At 35.9% G+C, this 22,085-nt stretch overlaps 1 protein-coding gene across 1 annotated transcript in view; it reads left to right on the forward strand.

Annotated features, from left to right (window-relative positions):
* Positions 1-9,301: 9,301 nt before the first annotated feature.
* LOC122102256 (protein diaphanous homolog 2-like) overlaps positions 9,302-22,085 on the forward strand; it is a gene marked incomplete at its 3' end in the record, with an annotated part of 91,499 nt that continues 78,715 nt past the window's right edge. The window contains exons 1-2 of the mRNA XM_042672870.1: positions 9,302-9,342; positions 12,123-12,299. Coding sequence (XP_042528804.1) covers positions 9,340-9,342; positions 12,123-12,299 — 180 coding nt within the window. The remainder of the gene's footprint in view (positions 9,343-12,122; positions 12,300-22,085) is intronic.

Genomic DNA, 22,085 nt, shown 5'->3' on the forward strand with positions numbered 1-22,085 from the left:
GAGCCATCAGTGCTGGGCTAGAAAGGAATTCTTTACTCAAATTAAGACTAAGTGAACAAAACAAAATAAACCAAAATAACACCCTGAGGCCAAAAAGTTTTGACAGAGATATTATTACCCAGCATACAATCTTAAGGTCCGTTTTTGGAAAAATGTAGTTTACACAATTTAATGATTTTTATTAATACCAATTTGTTTTAAAAGCCCCTTTGTAAGCTTTCTAAAAACTAAAATTATTTTTGCCTATCAGAAAATCATAGTTTGCTTAATGCTTTTAAAATTGAAATAGAATATTTAGTTGCTTTAAAAGTTGTTTCTTTGGGAGTTCAAATAAGCTATGATGCTTTCTGTGAGGGATGAGCTGTCTACTTTTAGTTTGGAAAGCATTTTTAAAATGAGTTATACCATTATACCCATATGTCACAGGAGTTAAGTAACTGTTATACCTATCAACTTTCAGATTTGACTCTCCTGAGATGGGAGCATATTCCCATGTCCCCTGAGAGTTGGTAGCATATTCATAAATAACAGTTTTTAAGCACTGATTTTGATAGTAAATTGTTGGTTGCGTCTATATATTATTTTCCTACAAAAACTATGTTACAAAAATAACTGTAGTCACAATTCAGGTATAATTTTCAGTTTTAGGTGCTTCATACTCCTGAATTTTTAAAGGAGTGAATCATTTTGTTTTTGTCAAATTAATTTTGCAGGTACATCAGAAAACTAAATGGTGTGGTTATTTGTAAAAGCTACTTGAAGTAGATACATGGCAAGTCATTGTGAGATAAGAATCTCCAGAGTGATAATCATAGCCATTTAGAGGTTATTTTTGTGTTGGAAAAACAGTAATCACAACCACATATATTTAAATTACTCTATTTAATACAAACAACAATCATATGTCTGGGTACATTGCTTCAAAAACAAGTGTAATTTTAAATAAAATACATATACTAACATAACAGCCTTGTATTCTTATTGCCACCCATCCTAATCTGAGCCCTGATCATCTCACAACTAGATCACATTCTCTTTCTGTCTCTGCTCCTAGCCCCAATTTAATCAGTCATCACATATTCCATTGCTTACTTCATATTAGAAACAGTGCAAAAAAAAAAAAGAAACAGTGCAAAAAATAGGATGGCACAGTGGGGACTCAGAGAAATGGAAACTGTGGCTCAAACTATGAATCCAAGCACTCTAGAAACTGAGGCAGGAGGTGGATGCTGACTATGAGGTCAGCCTGGGCTCCTCAGTGAGAGCTGTCTAAAAGGAACAACCAACCTTCTCTATACCTCCACAAAAAGAGGAAAGGAGGGAGGGAGGGAGGGAGAGAGTCTCAAAGACCCCAGACTGATTTAAAAAAAAAAAAAAAGCCGGTGCCTGTGGCTCATGCCTGTAATCCTAGTTACTCAGGAGGCTGAGATCTGAAGATCAGGTTTCAAAGCCAGCCTGAGCAGGAAAGTCCATGAGAGTCTCATCTCCATTTAGCCACTAGAAAACTGAAAGTGGTGCTGTGGCTCAAGTGATAGTGTGTTCGCCTTGAGCTGAGGAGCACAGGAACTGTGCCCAAGTCCAGAGTTCAAAGACCCACTACCAACACTCCCCCCCCCCCCCCCCCCCCCCCCCCCCCCCCCGCCTTGCAAAAAAAAAAAAAGCACTGAGCTTACTTTTCAATGCAGATTTTAGAATGTAGTTAACAATTTTAGAGCTTGGGGGGGTCTGGTCAGACCTAAATGCTAATCAAAATGCAAATATGAAATGGAACAGTGCCTACTCCTATTTAATGGAAATCATCTTAAAGCTTTTAAAATAGTACTTGATGAAAGAAATTCTCAGTAAAAATAGAAACTGTTTTTGTTTTGTTTTGTGCTATTCAGTGCTGAATATTGCAGGCCCATAACTCTTTTGCAATTCTAAAATCAGAAAGCATGCAAAATGGACTTTAATAATTTGGCCACAAACTGGCCTTCTTGATGCTATGTGTATTCTTGACTGATTGATCTTGTTTTGTGGAGCATTCATGTTTCTCTGCTAACCATGAATGTATTTGAATCAGTATGCTGTTCCATAGCCTACCAATTATATTTTGTAATGTAGGCTGTACAGATCATATTCCTTTCAAAATCATAAAACCTTCTGACTTCTAAAACTTATCTCTCTTCAAGAGTTTCAGGTAAAAGATTATGGACCTGTACCACCCAAAGTTAGCTTTCTAAAACCTTCCTCATGCCTGTTTGAGAAACAGAAAATCAGGATACTGATGGCATGAAATCTAGTGGTTTGTCAGGCTGCTTCTAATCTGACTCAATGAACATACTCAAATTTAATGCTTTCCTACTTATATCTTTTCTTTTAGTCAGTCTACCCCCTCAACTTCCTCAAATTAAAATGGTGAAGAGGCTCTTTCTCTGACTTCCCTCTTTGCTCTTTCTAGCCAACAATCAGGGCATAGTTCTTACATAGTTTCTCAATGAAGTTCTATTTATGTTTCTTCCTTGAATTTTGTGGTACCTAAATGAATTTTTCACCAAATATTTGAGCAGGTGTTGTGTGCAAAGTATTGTTCTAAGTGTTAGAGATCAGAAAGGTGAGTAAAACAGTTAAGGTGTCTTCTGTGATGGAATTTGTTCTCTAGAAACTAGGACACAAACAAGTAAATAACAATGTTACTTCAAATAGTGGTTGGTGCTGTGAGGGTGGTAAGACTGAACAATGTAAATGAGGTCTGGGGAGCAAGGAAGCTTCAAACCTTAGAACTTCATAGGTTAGCATTTAAATATCTACTTTTATTTTTGTTTCTGATTTTGTTGGTCATGGGCTTTGAACTCAGTGCCTGGGCACTGTCCCTGAGCTTTTGTGCTCAACTCTAGCACTCTACCACTTGACCCACAGCTCCCCTTTTGGTTTTTGGGTGATTATTTGGAGATAAGAATCCCATGGGCTTTTTCTGCCTTGGCTGGCTTTGAACTACAATCCTCAGATCTCAGCCTCCTAAGGATTACAGGTATGAGCCACCAGTACCTGGCTATCTACTTGGTCGCTCAGTACCTGGCTATCTACTTGTTTTAAAGTAGTTAATTTTCATTCCCTTGTTAGATTCTCAGTGCCTTAACTGAAGAATCCAGCCTTCACTCCTTTGTGCCATCTTGGGCTGGCTGTGAAATGGGCACTTGATTGCTAGTTGGTTGATTCATTCCTCTTGTTTTTCTTTACAAACTGTAAAAATTTATCAACTATTGAATCTCACTTGAGTACCTCATTGATCTAAGTGTATCTGTTATGTACAAAGTCCTGCTGGATTTTGAAACATGTATATTTGCATAAGGCTGGTTTTTCATCCCTCTTGTTCATTATTCCTAGAGTAAGAAACAAGTGCTTTCATGTCCAAACATTTTTTTCTATTTGAAATGGTTTTGTACAAAGCAAACAAATATTTCTATACTTCAAGAAAAAGCTACTTCTAGTTAAAAGCTTGACTATTTCTACATTTGTGTTTACTACTATACTAAGGTAATAAGTGACTTCCTCCAGTGAAATTATTTTGAAGGCTTTACTATCAGTCATACATTTGTTGAGCTATTTTCCAAGACTACTGGTTTCTCACACCACATTCACCACTCATGACAAGTTTATGGCAAGTTTATGGCAATTCAATATTGAGCATATTTTTTTTAGGACAGACTAAAATAAAAACAAACAAAATTAATCCAGTTAAGTAACAGTCCTTTGCTTCCTAAAGAAAACTGTACTATGATGTCATATTTAATCTCTTGAACATAAAGATTTTGTTCTTTGCCAATTTAAAGGGGCATTTTTAGAAGAAAGTCCCCAAAGGAAGTTTTTCTTATCATAGGAATGATGGAAAGGATTTTCATGTGTGATAGCAAAACACTCTGGTGGGTTAAAAATTGAGGCTTTGATTTGGCAGTATTTCTGAGATGATGTGCTTATAGTTAACAAAAGCATAAAAGCATTGTTCTACTAAAATAAAATGAACAATAGCAGAACAATGTAGAGAATCAGAGCTTAGTGTCCACAATTTCTTTTTTCTTTTGCCAGTCCTGTCCTGGAGCTTGAACTCAGGGTCTGGGCACGGGCCCCGAGCTTCTTTTGCTCAAGATTAGCACTCTACCACTTGAGCCACAGTGCCACTTCTGGCCTTTTCTGTTTATGTGGTACCGAGGAATTGAACCCAGGGCTTTATGCATGTTAGGCAAACCCTCTACTTTGCATGTTAGGCAAACCCTCTACTTCTAAGCCACATTCCCAGCCCTCGTGTCTGTAATTTCATCTTCCCAATTACTGAGCATTTGATATTTGAGGGCATTTCTCTTTAAATTCCCATTCCTAGAACACTATTATTTGATCTACTTTCTATTAATAAGTGCTAATTGTGATTGAGGACAACAGTGCCTCAGATGATGTGTGAATTTCTGAAAATGCTCCTCACTGTTAGAAAGGAGATCGAAGAGTGTTTGGAGAGTAATTTGAAATATAGTCAGTATTTGATTATGAAAGCTCAAATTTTTTTCCTCCTGTCATTTTTATTTTATTTTATTTTTTTCCTCCTGTCATTTTAGAGCAAAACTTCTACACTGAGCTCGGTTTGAAATGTCAGATTATAGATACCATTCTTGGTGAGATAAGCACACTTGAGAGGCATTCGGCTGACACAAGCTTTTATAATAAAATATTTCACTGCTCACACAGGTTGTATAGCTTGGTGACCAGGTAGGTGGTTTCATTGTCCTGATTGGTCGTACTGGTTTTGATGGTTCAGTGTATAGCACATGAGAAGTTGCGGGGGGGGGGGGGGGGGGGGGGGGGGAGGGGGGGGGGGTGGGGGGGGGTGGGGGGGGGGGAGGGGTAAGTCTTTGAATCCTGTTTCCTTCTATGACAACCACAGATCTGCTGGCAGGTATTGGCAGAGATGTCATTCTGAGAAATCAAACCCTGAATCAATGGTTGGTGTTGGTCATTGCCCTTCAAGTTTTTTCTAACTTTGGTTAAGTATATGTAGGTCACAGAATCTTTTCTTGTGATTGTGCTTTCATTCTTCTGTTTTTTTTTTTTTTTATAACTACACTGTAATTCTGTAAAGGAAGAAGACATGTTTACCTTGCTTAGCATTGTAATTCTGATGCCCAGCTCTGAATAGATGCTTAGTAGATATGCAAATACGTATTCAATTGAGTTAAATGTGTGTTTCCTGTGTTCTGTTGCCCCAACCCTTTTGGAGAGTAGGATGCTTAAAGCATCTTTGTCGTAATTACCAACTTAGTGATTTTCTTTAAAACAGAAGAAAATTGTCAAATACTGTGCCAGAGTTTTTGAGTTGATGGAGAAGCATTTGTATTATATGCAATTTAGTTGCCCAATTTCTGTGGTACTAGAGTAATTGCACAATATTTATAAAACATTGTATTATTATGTAAGATTAGCCATCAGAGAGTTGACTCTTTACATCTTGCTGTTTTTGTTAATTTTTGCCTGATTGAGAAAATTAAAACTTAATTTTCTTGCAATAATGGTCTCTTGCATTGCAATTATTCTTAAGGGGTTGAGACTCTAGAGTGATACTTTTATAATTATACAATACTCTCATAATACTGTACTAATTCTATTTAGTATGCCTGATCATAAATGAAGTTTAATAAACTCAGCTTGCTTGACTAATGCACAGTCTGATTGCTTTACCAAACTTGATTTTAATGAAAATAAATGGTCACTATACTATTGGTGCAATATGCTCTCAATTGTAATGACAATTATCATTAGATTTGCATAATAAGAACTGAGTAAAATGACCTTAATCAGTGCTTTTAATCCAAGGATGTGATTTTAATAAAGATTATTTTGGTCACCTATGTCTTTTTCAAATTTTAAAAAATTATTTACTTTTTTAAACTCCTTAGTAGCTCCATAGTTTGTAATCAGGAATAAAATCCATAGTGTTTACTTCTTTGTAGCTTGAGATGCACTTAACTATAGGCATCCAATATTTAGGTGCTTAACCTGGAAAAACATAATTATAAAGGAAAGTATATTTTGTGTGTGTGTGTGTGTGTGTGTGTGTGTGTGTGTGTGTGTTTGGTGTGAGAGATTGAACCCAACCCTTGCACATGCTAGGGAAGTGAGGCATTGGATATTTATGAATGGGAATATGAGATTCATAGTCTTTATTGAACTTCAGTGGACCAGCCACTACTCTAAGCATTAGGGCTACACCCCAGAACCAAACACACAAAAATCCCAGTCCTTGGATAGTTCATACTTTTAGCAAGGAAAACTAACAATAAATAAGTATAAATGAGGAGGCAACAATGCTTGATAAGAAATGTACTCATTACCTTGCCCATGTAATTGTAACCCCTCTGTATTTTCACAAAAAAAATTAAGCAAAATAAATTGCAAATAATGTTTGGTATGTTAAGGCCTATTTAAAGAAAGGAAAAGAGCACAATCAGGTCAGAAGTAGTGGGAACATGTGGAAGAAACCCATGTTTCTTCCTATTTCCTACTAGATAGATCTAACTGAGCAAACACCTGTAAGGGGTGAGAGAGGAAGTCATATAGATAATAGAAAGAACGTTCCAAGCTTAAGGGAAGAGCCTACTGTCTGTGGTTGACTGCCTTATTTGGGAGCAGTGATGTAATCAGTGTAAACAGTGGGAGCAGAGGTATCCAGGTTGTGTGTAAGCCATACGTCCTTGAAAGCTATTGTACCACATTGACTTGTACTGAGAGTGCAAATAAAGAGCTATTGCAAGGTTTTTCCCAAAGGAGTGGCTTGATCTGACTTTGGTTTTCGATTTGTCGGCTCTTACTTTCTTATGATCAAGATTAACTGTATGACTGTGAAGGTAGAAGCAGAGAGACAGGCTGTGGAAGGTTACTATAGAAATTTAAAGAGCTGATCATATTTGAACTTGATTCTTTTTTTGGGGGGGGGGGGGTTGTAGTAAGATTTCAGTGGGACTGGACTACTAGCTGCTTGGCTGTAGGGAATGGAGAGGAAGGAGACCAGTAACACTGAAGTTTTAAGCATATACAAATGGAATGCAGGTAGTATTATTAGTATGCATGTTACTTTCTTATTCATAGAATGAGAGGTTTTCCCAGGTTATCTCAGATTCCACCCAGTTGTAGTTGTCCATGATGTGTGGTTTACTGTGTCCCCAAATATGCTAATTCCAAAAAAGATTGAAATAGTGCAGAGAGAAGATTGGAGTCTCTTCCAATAGGACAAGGTGGACTTATTGATAGCAATCTCCCCTCATCCCCCACCTCAGTTTTCCTCCTATGATTAAATTGTCAAGATGTGTTTGAGTAAGGTACAGGTTTGAAGTAATTCTTTCTGACATACAGGTTTGAAGTATTTCTGACATATGTGTACCTTAACTTTTGGGATTTGATTAAAGCAAATCACATTTCCCTCTAATTCATATTTCTGCTTTGAAAATACAGATGTTTCCAATCTTGAGTTTATAGCCCCAGATGATGGGAAAAAAAGGAAAGCTGAAGTTGCTCAAATAGTGATATAATCTGTCTCAAAAATCCAGGTGGACAGGCCCATATCGGGATAGTGGCTGGGTTATTTCAGGCCCTTTTGATACTTTGCCATGATTTTTTTTCTGTTTCTGCATTATAAGAAACCATGAAGCTTGTGGCCCATAAGGGCTTTGTGGAACTACCTAAGAAACTAAAGAGAAAATCGCTGATAAAGGAAAGCCCTAGGGGGAACTCATCCTTCTTTAAAATGGTTTCTGTTCTGATATAAAGAGCCCCCCCCCCCCCCCCTGCACTTTCCTTTTGGTCTAGCAGTAAAGTTTGATTCGGGATTGTGTTGAAGACACAGTGCGGAGGTTAGAATTTCAGGTTTCTGAGGAAACTGAAGGTATTTGAAGATAATTTTCTGAGCTCCTGACATCATGCAGTTCTTCCTCAATAATTCTCTCTAGTAAGAGATGATTTTTGTTAGTAAAGAAGGGTATGAACACCCATGCTCAAATCAATACACATTACCCATCTACTTTTGTAAAACACAGTGTATGAGGACTATAGCAGAAGGGTTAAATTTAATTCCTAACATAATTTTTCAAAATCTGGCTATTTTTTAAATCATAGCTCTTAACTTAAACTTCACTCTACATTCATGTGCTGCATAGTAATTTTCAGTCAACCATGGCATGATACACACACACACACACACACACACACACACACACACACACACACACACACACACACACACACACACACACACACACACACACGGTGGTCCCATAACATTGTATCACATCTTCGTTTAAGTATATTCTCTGATGTTTGTATAATAATGAAATCACTTTTAATGCATGTCTCCAAACATATACCACCATCAAAGCAATACATGATTATATCTGAAGTGCACTTTATTCTGCTTATATGTTATTGTAGGATTTGAAATACCTTATGAATTGCTTTAGTTTTGTTGTGTTGCAGTTCTCCAAGTAGTGGTATGTTATGCTGTCTATGAGTCATTAATTTGATAGTTTTATAGTTTCTATTAGTTTATTTAGTAATATGAAAACACAATCTCTAAGGATTCTGGGTACACTATTAGGAAGTAGAAAGCCACATGCAAAATACTGAGAGATTTTGAGAAATTAACATACATAATGGAATGACAACATTTAGTTTTGTCACTGTTGAATATGACATTTTCCCTGTTATTCACATTTTGTTCTATAAATTTAGGTGTCATTAAAACATTATTATTTATTATAAAACTTAAAAAAAAGCCCTAGAAGGGCCTGTGATTTTGTTGTTTTTGCTTGTGATATTTGATCCAGATTCAGCTTTAGGATCTTAGTAGCTATATTTAAAAACAAATAGAGAGCTCCCCCTTTTAAAAATAAACTTTGTGGCCTGGGAAGTTGTGGTAGAGTGCTTGCCTTGCATGCATGAGGCCCTGGGTTCGATTCCTCAGCACCACATAAGCAGAAAAAGCCGGAAGTGGGGCTGACGCTCAAGTGGTAGAGTGCTAGCCTTCAGCTGAAGAGCTGAGGGACAGCGCCCAGAGTTCAGGCCCCAGGACCGACCCCCCCCCCCAAAAAAAAAAAAACCACTTTGTTTTTACTCTCTGAATTAGTTTTTTTGATAAAGGATTTATTGATTATATGTTAAACTTCCTAATTTTTTTTTTTTTACTATTTAAGTTGACAAAAGTAAAGTTCATCATTATTATCGTGTTGTTTGATCTATGAATTTCTTTTTATCTGACTGGTATTTCTTCTTGTTTATTTCCTTCTGGCAAAATAGAACATTCAAATAAAAACTTTGGCAGATGATATGGTAAGGCGTACTTAGAAGCATGTTATTATATTATTTATGCATGTTATTTTAAAAAATGAGTGGACATTCAAGCATTGATATATGTAACACATAAAAATGTTTGGATAGGGGCTGGGAAGGTGGCTCAGTGGTAGAGCGCTTGCCTTGCATGCCTGAGGCCCTGGGTTCGATTCCTCAGCACCACATAAGCAAAAAGAAAAAAGCTGCAAGTGGAGCTGGAAGTGGTAGAGCGTTAGCCTTGAGCTGAAGAGCTGAGGGACAGCGCCCAGGCCCAGAGTTCAGGCCCCACGACCAGACCCAAAAAAAAAAAAAAAAGTTTGGATATTTGCAAGGCATAGTAGAAGGGAGTAGTTGTAAAGAAAGTAACCTCTACTTTTTGAATATTATTATAAACAATCATGTTTAACACAATTTTATTATCATCCTGATATATACCCACACCATTTATAAAATTCTGTAAATAACTCTAGACTCTGTTAAACTTGTTTCCTTTTTCGGTAGCCACATAAATTGAATATACTAAACATTGATATTGGAAGATATTAATTTTAAAGAGAAAGTAATGTAAGTCCATTATGTTACTCAGATATGTGCTATTGAATTTAAAAGCTTAAAAAATTTTCAATTTCAATCTATCACAGTAAAACTGACTTAAAGTTATAGGTCCAACACTTAAGCAGGCCTTTTCAATCTACATTTCAAACATGGTATTTTAATGTCTTATTTTTGTGTGTAGGTGAAATTATCTGTTTACAATAATGTGAAATTGTGTTACTGCTCTATGAAGATGAAAGTCTGTGGCTTGAGTTTATTTTCTTATCAAGATATATCAGAAATCAAAAGCCAATTCTTTTGTTGCCCAGTGATAAATCAAATCTCTATGCTAGTAATATTGTTACTTAATTAAAAAAAGCTAGCAATGCAAAAGCAAATAGTAAGTGGTCTGAAGGGAAGGGAAAGGGAGGAGATACATTAATTTAACGGTCAGTTGCATATTTAAATGCTTTCATGTCCACCATTTCATTCAGTAGAATTTGATTCACTTTATTTGGGATTACTTATTTTTTAAAGAGTTGTACAAAGGTGTACTACATATATAAACCAATTTAATTTTCCTCAAAATTTTCCATAGAAAATGACTTCTGAGAAATACTTTTTACCCCTAGCCTTTGGGAGCTCAAGGGCTGTTTCACTGTTACAAAGTAGTACAATCTCTTAGTGGAACATCCTCAAAGAGTTAAAAGAAAATAATTTAAAGAAATGACTCTTTAAGTTAATGTGTAAATATTGAGATTAGAACCAAACACTCATGAATTTAATTGAGTCTCTTATTCCATGTAATGCTGGGAGTTGGTCTAGCTGATTTCTTGTGTTTCTTCTTTATATAACACCTTTGTCAGCAACCACATGCTTATATCATTTTGTAATCCTAAATAAACTGCTTATGTTTCTTTCAAAGCACACACCTTATTTTTTGTTGTTGTTGTTGTTTGTAAATTTTTTTTTTGTTGGTCGTGGGGCTTGAACTCTGGGCCTCGGTGCTATCGCTGCGCTCATCAGCTCAAGGCGAGTACTCTACCACTTGAGCCACAGTGAACCTTATTTTTAAAAAATATGTTTTTTGAATTGGTAAAATGTAGAATATATTCTTTTCATGAGAGTCAAGGTATTTTACAGAAATGGTGATAATACTGCCTGTGATGCTCTTTGTATGGTTAAGGTAATGGGTAATGGTAAGGATGCTGGTGACATGGCAGTGGCCACACACTGTCCTTTTAGCTAACATGTCTGCTTTTCCAACATGAGCTGAGGGGATGCATGTGCTTCCTAACAGAAACCAGAATAAAATTGAGCTGCATTCAGTTTTATGAGCAATACTAATTTTTGATGTCTGATGTTTTGTGGTTTAAAACAGAATGTCCTGTTTATGTGCAACTGAAGTCCTTAACTCACTTTATGTGAAAGAACAAGGTGATTATTAGAGACTGTGTCATGGAATCCATGGTTCAAGGTTATTCCTGATAGTATTTGTAGGAAGAAGATATTTCTGTTTCTGTTTCCATTACATGGAACAGGTCATGGTTTTCTTTTTGTTTTGGCTACATTGTTGGTCCCACCTTTTAGAGGATAAAAACATTGAAGGGCAACAATAATTGTAACAGCAATAATAAATCGCTACTTGCACTAAACTTATTTAAATCTTAAGATGATCCTATGGTGTCAGTAATATTGTTCCTAGTTTAGAGATGAGGTGGCAGTCATTTTTATAGGGATGTTGAGCTGGCAATTGGCAATCTAGATAGAAACCCAGGTAATATGGCCTCCAAGTCCATGTTGCACCTGACTGCTGAACATAGATTATTCAGGAACACTTGTTATGGGTTTTGCACTTTGGAGAAGACAAGCAGTGCTGTAATAATATCAGAATCTATTTGTTTTTCTTTTCGATAGCTGTAAAGTTGCCACCAATGATCCATTCTCCCTAGCTAACCACAAGATTTTTGATCAGAATCTTTATCTACTAACTGTGCAAGACAGAAAATGACAAAGGGCTAAGTTTGACTTTTGAGGAATAATTTCCACCCCTAGCCTTCTAAAGCTCAAGGGTGGCTTCACTCTTGTGAAGTATAATCTCCTAGTGGAGCTTGTTGCTTACAATATCATTTTGTCAGGAGGCAGTCATGATATGTATTATACTCATTGCCATTTTGATGTTTCAGTTCTCCTGCTCATGGTTCTTGAGCTTTTTCTCAAAGCTTTTTATTTTTGTCTGTTTGCAGCGTGACCGAATTACAAGTTTTAGAAAATCCACCGTCAAAAAAGAAAAACTTCTCATTCAACATCCTATTGATTCTCAAGTTGCTGTGAGTGAGTTTCCAGCAGCTCAGCCTTTATATGATGAACGATCTTTGAATTTGTCAGAAAAGGAGGTTGTGGATCTCTTTGAAAAAATGATGGTAAGTTAGACCTTTAGTTTAAATGGAATTTTCAAATGTGTATGTCCATTGTTTTGCTATAGAACTCAGTATGTTTCTGTAGACAGTGTTTCTGTCTTGTAGAGAACAGAACACATCTTTTTTGAAGGCCCTTCACATTATTTCCAGAATGCCTGTCCTAAGTTATATTCCCACCAACTGTGTATAAAGATGCCCATTTCTCCAAATCCTCTCTGATACTTGTTATCTTTTGTCTTGTTGACAACAGGTATTCTGACAGGTGTGAGATGACTTCTTATTGTTTTTTTAGTTAGTACTGTGTTAAGTGAAATAAGCCAGGCATAGGAAGACTGCTACTGAACGGTGTCACTCCTTTGTGTAATGTGACAAAGTTCATCTCATAGGAGTAAAGCATAGATTAGTGTTTATAGGGATTTGGGTTGTTGTGGATGGGGTTTGGGAGATGGTAGTCATAGGACACAAAATTTCAGCTTGATAGGAATAAATTCAAAAGATCTGTTGTGCAGTATGGTGATTATATGATTATATGATGATGTGTTAATAATGCTAAGATACGAAGAAAAATATGATCAATATATAAACTATAGAAATAATACATAGTACCTCATTGGTTAAATTTAGTCATTGCACAATGTATATATGTATGTCAGAACAGAATATTTTATTTGTTAAATTCATTATAAAGAGGTGAATTTTTAACTATATTCATAATCAGTAAGGGAACAAATATATGTGAATGTAAATATTTGTTGAATATATATTACAAATATATGTAACATTCTTTCTTTTTATCAAATAAACTCTATTATTTCTTTAATTCCTGATCAGCAAGATTCTACTCTGTGGACCACTTCGTTGTCCTAGCTTAACTTAATCACTGAAAATAACCATGACAATAACAACAAAACAGAAACATTCTTATGTATGAATGTTATTTTAAAAGAAGGTATATTTTCAGAAATTGGGTAATACAGGATGAATAGGAAATCCAAAATATAATTTGGTTAAAAATAGCAACCATGGTTAACAGAAAACTTAAGGATTGTATCTCTTTGAGAAAAATCTGTTTGTATCTTGGCCATCATCAATTTATAGTGAATATGCTGACTAAACATCATTTTTAGTTACTGTGGTCTTATGCCAGACAGAAAAGTAGCTTCGATGTCTATTTTAGTTGGTATTACTGATAATAGCGTTAAGTACATAATATCTTTTTATCATATTTTCAAATAAGGAAATTAAAACTTTAAGAAAGGCTAATAAGAAAATTGGCTCAGTCATATGCCCAACCTAGTAAGTGCCTGAACTCAGGCTTCGGTACATTCAAATCTAAAACATTGGTGTTGGTTTTGTGACATCCACATTTAGTCATGTTTTATTTAAGCTATTCACAAAATTAGCATGTTTTCTTTGCACAGATACTGATGGGCTATATTGGGTATCAGGTAAAGCTAGGCTATGATGGATTATTTCCTACTGATGACAGAAAATTGGCTGTAATTGCTTGTTACAGCAGCTCAATTGAAAAGGAAGACTTAACAATCTAGTGATGGAAAACTGTTTAAATGGCGTTATCAAGGTTGATTTGGAAGAGGTATTTATGCCACTGTTTCGAAAACACAGAACTAGACTTCCATTCGTTTTCCTCTTTTATTTCACTCTTGGCAGGTGTCCTTCATTCTACAAATAATGTAAAAATGTTTTTGTGCTATTTGATGATTGTTATGACAGTCTTGCTGGAGTCTCTTGTTACCCTTTATTGAGCTGTTCCTGTTGTCTGGCTGTTTTGGGCTTCAGAGAACTACTGTACATCTGTTCAGATCATTTAGCTTCTTAAAAACTCAATACATGTTTTTGGATGACATATCCGGAGTATAAACTATTTCCATTAATTGTGTCAAATAAACTTAACATTATATATCCTAACTGTGTAGGATGCTTGACAAGAAATAAATGACTTAAAATTCTGAATACAATTTGTGACTTAAAATTTCTAGGCAGTGGTATGTTTTCATGTAACTTTTGATGAAAAACTTAAGGAAAGGCAATATTGAAATAGAATTCTATCTTACTGTGATGAGTGACAGCCTTGTTGCTTGAGAAATTAGTCTAAGCAGTGCCGTATTTGCTATTTGCTATCTTACTTAATTACTAGTAACTCATTAGAAAAACTACTACTCTAAAGTGAGTCTAGATCTGAATGGTCTGATTTTACTTTTCTAGTATGTGAGTAGGTTTCTAATATCCTACTAACTGACATCTCTTCCATGCTTTTGATAAGTCACTTTTCCCATTACAAATATTCAGTGGAGTAATTATAGATATATTTTCTGAGTAATGGTATTAATGGCTATTACTATTAGATTTAAAGCTCCCAATTTTGAAAGTTTCAGATAATGACTTATTTCATAGAGCACAAATGTATTATTAAACTGGTGTGTCTTCTTCCTTAGTTTGTAGAAGTGAATTGTGCATTTTAGCAGCCATTTATTGGAATGTGCTGTGTGCTAAGTAGGATGTTAGAGACCAGAGGTATAAATGTGAATTCAATACTGCCTTTTGCATTGGCGAGCCCAAGGTTTATTCAGGGAGCCATGTGAACAAATGACTTCCATGTACTGGGATAACTTTGAATATGCTGCTTAAGTGTATACTTCTTAACCTCTTAACCTGTACAGTGGCTCAGGAAGAAAGCAGATAAAGATGTGAAGGAACTATGAGAGTCAGTGTCACTTTTGAATTATCATTCTTTATTTTTTGGCATTACAACCATTCTCATAGTTTTGAACTTTGTACTCCATCCCACTCCAAGGCCTTCTCTAGGTACAGGTACTCTTCAATTCTGAACAAAGAGCTGTGAACGACTCAAACACTAGCCCTACTATCACAGAAATCCCTTACAAATGCCAAGTACTTAATTGCAGAAGACACGATTCCAAAGATATTATTCCTACCATATACCTATAATCCCTGATATTTGTGAGTAACAAATTAGAATTATCTAGATTTAAGGCCAGCCCAGGAAGAAAGTAGAAAAGTTAGTTAGACCCTATTTCAATTAAGGAACTGGATGTGTTGGTGCATGATCTTTGTAGGCTGTAGGTAGAATGATAGTGATCTGAGGCCAGCCCAAGGCAAAAATGAGAGACCCTACCCTACCTGACAAAACTAAAGCAAAGTGGGGTGGAAGAAGGGCTGGAATTGAGGTAAACTGCCTGTTTAATACTCACTATGCCCTGAATTCAAACCCTAGGCCAATGAAGAAGACTTTCATGGCACATGAAAACTATGAATTTCATTGTCCGTAAATGAGGTTTTGTCCATTTGTGAAAACCTTCAGTGACTCCTTTATACTACAGCAGAGTTGAGCACAAAGATAAACTGAAATGGTGGTGGGATATAATGGCTCATGTCTATAATGTTTCTGGTATTCCCAGCACTAGACATACTGAGACAAGGGTCAGCTAAGCTCCCCAGGGAGTTCAAGGTCAGCATGGACTACACTGTGCAATTTTGTCTCAAAATAAATAAAAACAAACAAAAATCCAAGACAAAGCCAGAGACAAAACCTTGAAATAATGAAGGCATTTACTGTTTTGACTTCTGGAGCAGTATAGTAGTAGCATCTCTTACCAGGGGAAAAAGAATTGATATGTGTGTCTATAAATAGATATTTCATCAAGTAACTGTTTTAACTTATGAACATCTGCATGTACTGATGGTATAACATTACAAAATACATAACAAAAAGTGGGAAGCATGAAATGAACAAGACTTTCATATGATTTACAATGAACTTAGTTTTTTTGTTTTTTTTTGTCGGTCGTGGGGCTTGAACTCTGGGCCTGGGCGCTGTCCCTCAGCTCTTCAGCTCAAGGTGAGCGCTCTACCACTTGAGCTACAGCGCCACTTCCGGTTTTCTGGTGGTTTATTGGAGATAGGAGTCTCACGGTCTTTCCTGCCCGGGCTGGCTTTGAACCGCGATCCTCAGATCTCAGCCTCCTGAGTAGCTAGGATTACAGGCGTGAGCCACCAGCGCCCGGCTGAACTTAGTTTTTAGTCTTCCAAAAGTAATTGCTGTCATGGTTAATAACTTTTGAGTGAGAGTAGTGTCACGGTCTCCTTTTTAAAAAAATGTCTATACTTAAAATGGACAGCAATTAGAAGGTTCAGTTCTAAGTTCATTTTATTTTGATACTTGGCTTTGATCTTTCATAGTTGAAAGACGAATCTGACACTGATACATAGGTTCAAATGGAAATAAAACACAGTAACACTTATTAAATCACACTATTAATTTTTCTCAGTGCAATTCATGAATCAAGCAAATGTTTCCTGCTGAAGAGTACCTACTAAATTTCCTTCTTCCCTCAGGGTAGTTGGTTGTTAGTACAGCTCATCTGGAGTGTTGCATTTTTCTATTTCCAGATATATGGGTTCAAGATGGGCTTTAAAAATTAAATCTTCAACAAATGTCATTTGACATGTGGGCTCTTTCCATGTTTTCTTACTAATTGCCTTTTTTTTTTTTTTTAGTGGCTACAACTTTCCTAAACAATACTTACTTTCAGCAATTTTGAAATACTTTATCTTTTTTTTTTTTTTTTTTTTTTTTTGGGTCCGGTCGTGGGGCCTGAACTCTGGGCCTGGGCGCTGTCCCTCAGCTCTTCAGCTCAAGGCTAGCACTCTACCACTTGAGCCACAGCGCCACTTCCGGCTTTTTTCTTTTTGCTTATGTGGTGCTGAGGAATCGAACCCAGGGCCTCAGGCATGCAAGGCAAGCGCTCTACCACTGAGCCACCTTCCCAGCCCCGAAATACTTTATCTTGACATAGCCTGAGATATCTTTGTAAAGTACAAAATATTTTCATGATAACTTTCTATTGCAATTAGAAATATTGTACTGTATTTGGAATCCATTTGTATTTAAAAAATAAAAATAAAAGCAGTAAAGCACAGGTGGCTCATGCCTGTAATCCTAGCTACTCAGGAGGCTGAGATCAGAAGCTAACAGTTCAAATCTAGCCTGTGCAGAAAAAACCTCTGTGATACTCTTATCTCCAATTAACCACTTAAAAAAAGTGAAAGTGGTGCTGTGGTTCAAAATGGTAGAGCACTAACCTTGAGAAAACCAGTTCAGGGACAGCACCCAGGCCCTGAGTTCAAGCCCTACAACCAAACTAAATAAATAAAATAAATACATACATACATACATACATTTTAAAAAGGTATATTCTTTCTTCAAGCCACTACTTGAATTTTACATATTGGGGTAATCTTACTGAGGAATCCTTACCCAGTTGTAGTTTTCTCTGGAAAGAATCTTTTTTTTTTTTTTAAACATTAAATTAGTCTTGTATTTTTTGTGGTAAATTTCTTTTTCTGTGGTAAATTGTCCTCTTAGTGACTCAAAGAAAAGTAGTTTATATATTTCATTCTTAAAACAATCTAGCAAGTATTATAAACTGTTTTATAAAACACTGTTTTTATGCAGCTGTATAGTAAACCTCCCACACGAGTAATTTTCTAATACTTTAGCCAATTTTGGGCAAAGATTTCTCAGTGTCTTTTGATACAATTTGCTGGCAAGAAATATATTTTAGATTACTACTGTGCTATTTTGCATGTATTATTTCAGCTGCCTTTACCAAGTGCTTTCCCAGTTCCATAGGACCTTTTGTCCTTTGCTAGTAGAGAAAGAAATTTCAAAGAAGTTTCATAACATGTGCCATTAATTTTACCAAATATCACTAAGGTACAGGACTGAGTATCAGAGGATTCTAATTGTTGCTGATAAAATGGAAGCTTTCTTTATACACTGGATGCTTGAGTTTTAAATGACTTTGTAATTTGAGGTGCCTTGATACTACTATCGTTCCTAATATTTTAAAGTATGAGTTAAACATAAACAGAGTCATCAGGGTGAATGCTATCCATCCATATTTAAATAGTTGTCTTATTAGCCTTAGATAGCTTATTAGACTTAGATTTTTTTCCTGTGTGGTATCAGATAAGAGTCTCAGATTTATGATTAGGATGTGTAATAGTCTAACATTTTCTTGCTCCTTTGTGCTTGCTTGCATTATTGGTATTATGCTATTATCCTCAATGTGTTGTCATTGTAGGAATCATTTAGAGCCATTTTCTGAGGGTTGAGTTAGTTAAAACTAGACAAAATAATCAGCAAATGCACCTAAACTGGTCCGTATCATCTAAGTATGTTGCAATACACTACAAGTTGGTAAAGATGAATTCTCTCCCTAAGCTACCTATGTATCAGTTGAACCTATGGATACAGTGAACTATTGATGCTTATTGTCAGCGAAAGTTCAATGCTTATTGTCTATAAAATATTACTAAGACTTCTTTTCCTTGCTCCAGAGAGTTTTGTATGTAATATCTGTATTCTAAACACTGCTTGAAGATTGAGTTCTGGATTAAAGATTTTGAGAAAGTGAAATAATATTTTGTATTTTCTCAGGTTGAAATAATCTATTCTGACATAACTCTCTTGAGGGGAAAGGAGGGTATGTACTTCTTCAAAATTGAAACTTTGCAACAGAACCTTGGAAGCAGAAATAGATGAGGAGTTTTTGTATCATTCCTCAGTAACATTAACTCATATCATACCTTTGCCTCTTGTTTTTGGCTGCATACTATTCTGAGAGATAATATTTGAACACTTCTTTTTCCTTTGACTTTCCTTTTCATCTGAGCTCTTATGCCTTAAGTGGCTACAAACTGTCTAGGTACAGCCATCTGGATCTTTTGAACACTTAAGGTATTTTATTTACACCAAGTTAACATGACTAATAGAAATTCAGTGATTCTTTCACTGCTGTGTGTGTGTGTGTGTGTGTGTCTGTGTGTGTGTGTGTGTGTGTGTGAGTTACAGAGAGAGAGAGAGAAAGAGAGAGAGAGAGGGAGCGTGGGAGGGAGAGAGAGGAAGAGAGAGGGAGAAGTAGTGGAGCTTGAACTCAGGGCCTGAGCACTGTTTCTAACCTTTCTTTAAAAGTAATTAAGATTGCCTGTTTTATTTTCTCTAGAATATAGACAAGGTAAAAAAATGAAATATTTCAGTAATAGTGGTAATAATAATAGATATTTTTGCCTGATTAAAACAATGAAAAAATAGTAAAATGAGAGGAAGGACGTTAAGATTCTGAGGTAAGTTATGCAAACAAAGTTGAGCTGTCATGATGGGTTACTACAGACTGGATGGCTTAAACAACTGAAATGTTTTCATCAGAGACTGAGGGCTTAGTTCAAGGTGCTTGCAAGATAAAGCTTTGATTCTGAGGCCTCCTTACTTGGTTCCTGTAGCTGCCATCTTAATAGCTGTTTGCCCACATAGAGAAAGGACATGAAGTTCCAGCTCTTTAGTGCCTCTTCATATAAAGACACAAATCCTAAAGCATCACAGCCTTCATCCTTATGACCTCATTTAACCAGTTATTTTCTTGGTGGCTCATATCTCCAAATGTATCTCTCTAAGGAACTGGGGAAGATGAACAATTTATTTCCCTTATTTACTACAGGAAAATATGCAGATATTAATGTTTTGTAAAGAATATCTTCTGATTCTAGTTCAAAATGATTGAATACAAAATATCAATCCAAGAAGAGATTTCCTCTAGCCTAAAAGTAGGAGATACCTGTTAAGTTCATTTGCCTGTTTTTGCATATAGAACTAAGTGATATACCCTCATACAGATTTTACATAATGATGGTTTAATACTTTAGGACGACATTCTTCTAGGAGCCTCCTATATTTGCACCTAAGCCTCTCCAGTTTATTTCTTGCTTTCATGATATCATCTCATATTATGAGGTAGTCCGGAGAAAGTCTTAAATTTTCATATCCGACTCTAAGCTATATATGCTTTTTGTCTGCCTGAAATTGAACTCTCCCTTTGATTTATTTAGAACCACATCTACGTTCCTATATCAAGTCACATGAATATCCCTGATATTTTGTGCTCAAAGGCCAGGGCTCTACCACTTGAGTCACAGCCGTACTTCTGGCTTTATGGTAGTTAATTGGAGTAAGCGTCCCACGGACTTTGCTGCCCAGGCTGGGTTCAGTCTTCCTGAGTAGCTAGGATTGCAAGTGTGAGCCACCAGTGCCTGGCTTCATTAGAGTTTTAAAAAGAAATGTTTTGTCCTTTCTAGCTAACAGGAGCTAGAAGAGTCATGGAACCACCCCTTAGAAATCAGTTTAGATAAATCTATTTATTTAAAACCTTAAAATAGTCACACATAGTTTCAATCATTGTTCATATGAGGATATATTTTTGTCGTTCATCCAGTACTTCATAGCCCTAAAATACTTGCATAGTTGCCATTAAAAATGAACAGAAGGAGGCAATAAAATTCAGATTTAAAAACAGTGGAATCATCTAGCCTTAAGCTGAAATTAAGACATTGCAGGAACAGAAACATTTAATTTATAGAAAGTTTTTAGTTTTTGAATTGTAGATATATTCAATTTTGAACCTTTGTAGATCCATTAAATAAATGTTCTACTTACTAAAAGCTTGATTTTGTGTTTTGATGACAATAAGAAATTAGTGTGCATAGAAGTAGTTTCATATTCAATTATGTTGTTGAGAGTTAATATTGAATTATGATTATTGCTCTATTTAGTTTTATTATTGTATTATAAAGCTGGAGTTAATGATTTGGAAGTATCAGCTGCCTAATTAGTAGTGTATATTTTTATTTCCATAAGAATGAAATGAGTTGTTATAGACTCGTATGTTCATATAAATGATACCTATTTTCAGTCAGTCTCTGCAGCCAATATATAAGTATCAAACATGATGATGACTCTACAGCAATTTAAAATATTTAAAGTATGATCCCAAATATTGCACTGGATCAACAATTATTTATTAAATGTGTGTTGCACTATAGAAACTGTTCTGTTTGCTTAGACTACAGAGATAAATAATTTTGTGCCCTCTATTACTTTGTAGTTTTGAGGGGATACATTTATCACACAGTTTTGGTGTATGTTGAATGAATATGCAAGAACCAGAGTAGGCTGTCCATGCCCATTTTGAGGCAAAACTTCCTGAGAAATCAGTAGTTGAGCATAATCTTAAAATATCTTGGCCAGATGTGGATTGGGTGTGGGTGTGTTTGTATAACAGGTCACATGAGGGCGGGGCCAAGATGACAGTACTCCAGGCAGACAGAATAGCATCATGAAAAAATAATAATGAAAGTCTGTAATAGCATAATGCATGTAACAACTACATTCACTTAGTATTATTAAAACACAATAGCTATGGTCAAAAGTAGTTTAGGCAATAAGGCTGTTGGAGGTGGCATTATTAGCAGGTTGCATTCTTTGAAGACTAGTTAATATATAGTCTTGATATGCTTGATCACAATGGTGACAATATTTCCCTTATTGTTTATTTTCTTATGAAGTAATTCTACTCTGAAGGCATAATCACAGCTGAGTAAGCCACTACGTCTCCATTATTTCTACATAGTATAGAAATGTCATTGCAAGACTTGATTCTGACCTAATACCACATTACTCAACACACACACACACACACACACACACACACACACACAAATGTCATTGAAAGAAGACCTGATTCTGATCTAATACCACATTGCTCAACACACACACACTCACACACACACACACACACACACACACACACACAAATGTCATTGAAAGAAGACCTGATTCTGATCTAATACCACATTGCTCAACACACACACACTCACACACACACACACACACACACACACACAAATGTCATT

The sequence above is a fragment of the Dipodomys spectabilis genome, unplaced genomic scaffold (genome assembly GCF_019054845.1).
Source record: "Dipodomys spectabilis isolate Male_0828 unplaced genomic scaffold, ASM1905484v1 ptg000780l, whole genome shotgun sequence".
Taxonomy (NCBI): domain Eukaryota; kingdom Metazoa; phylum Chordata; class Mammalia; order Rodentia; family Heteromyidae; genus Dipodomys; species Dipodomys spectabilis.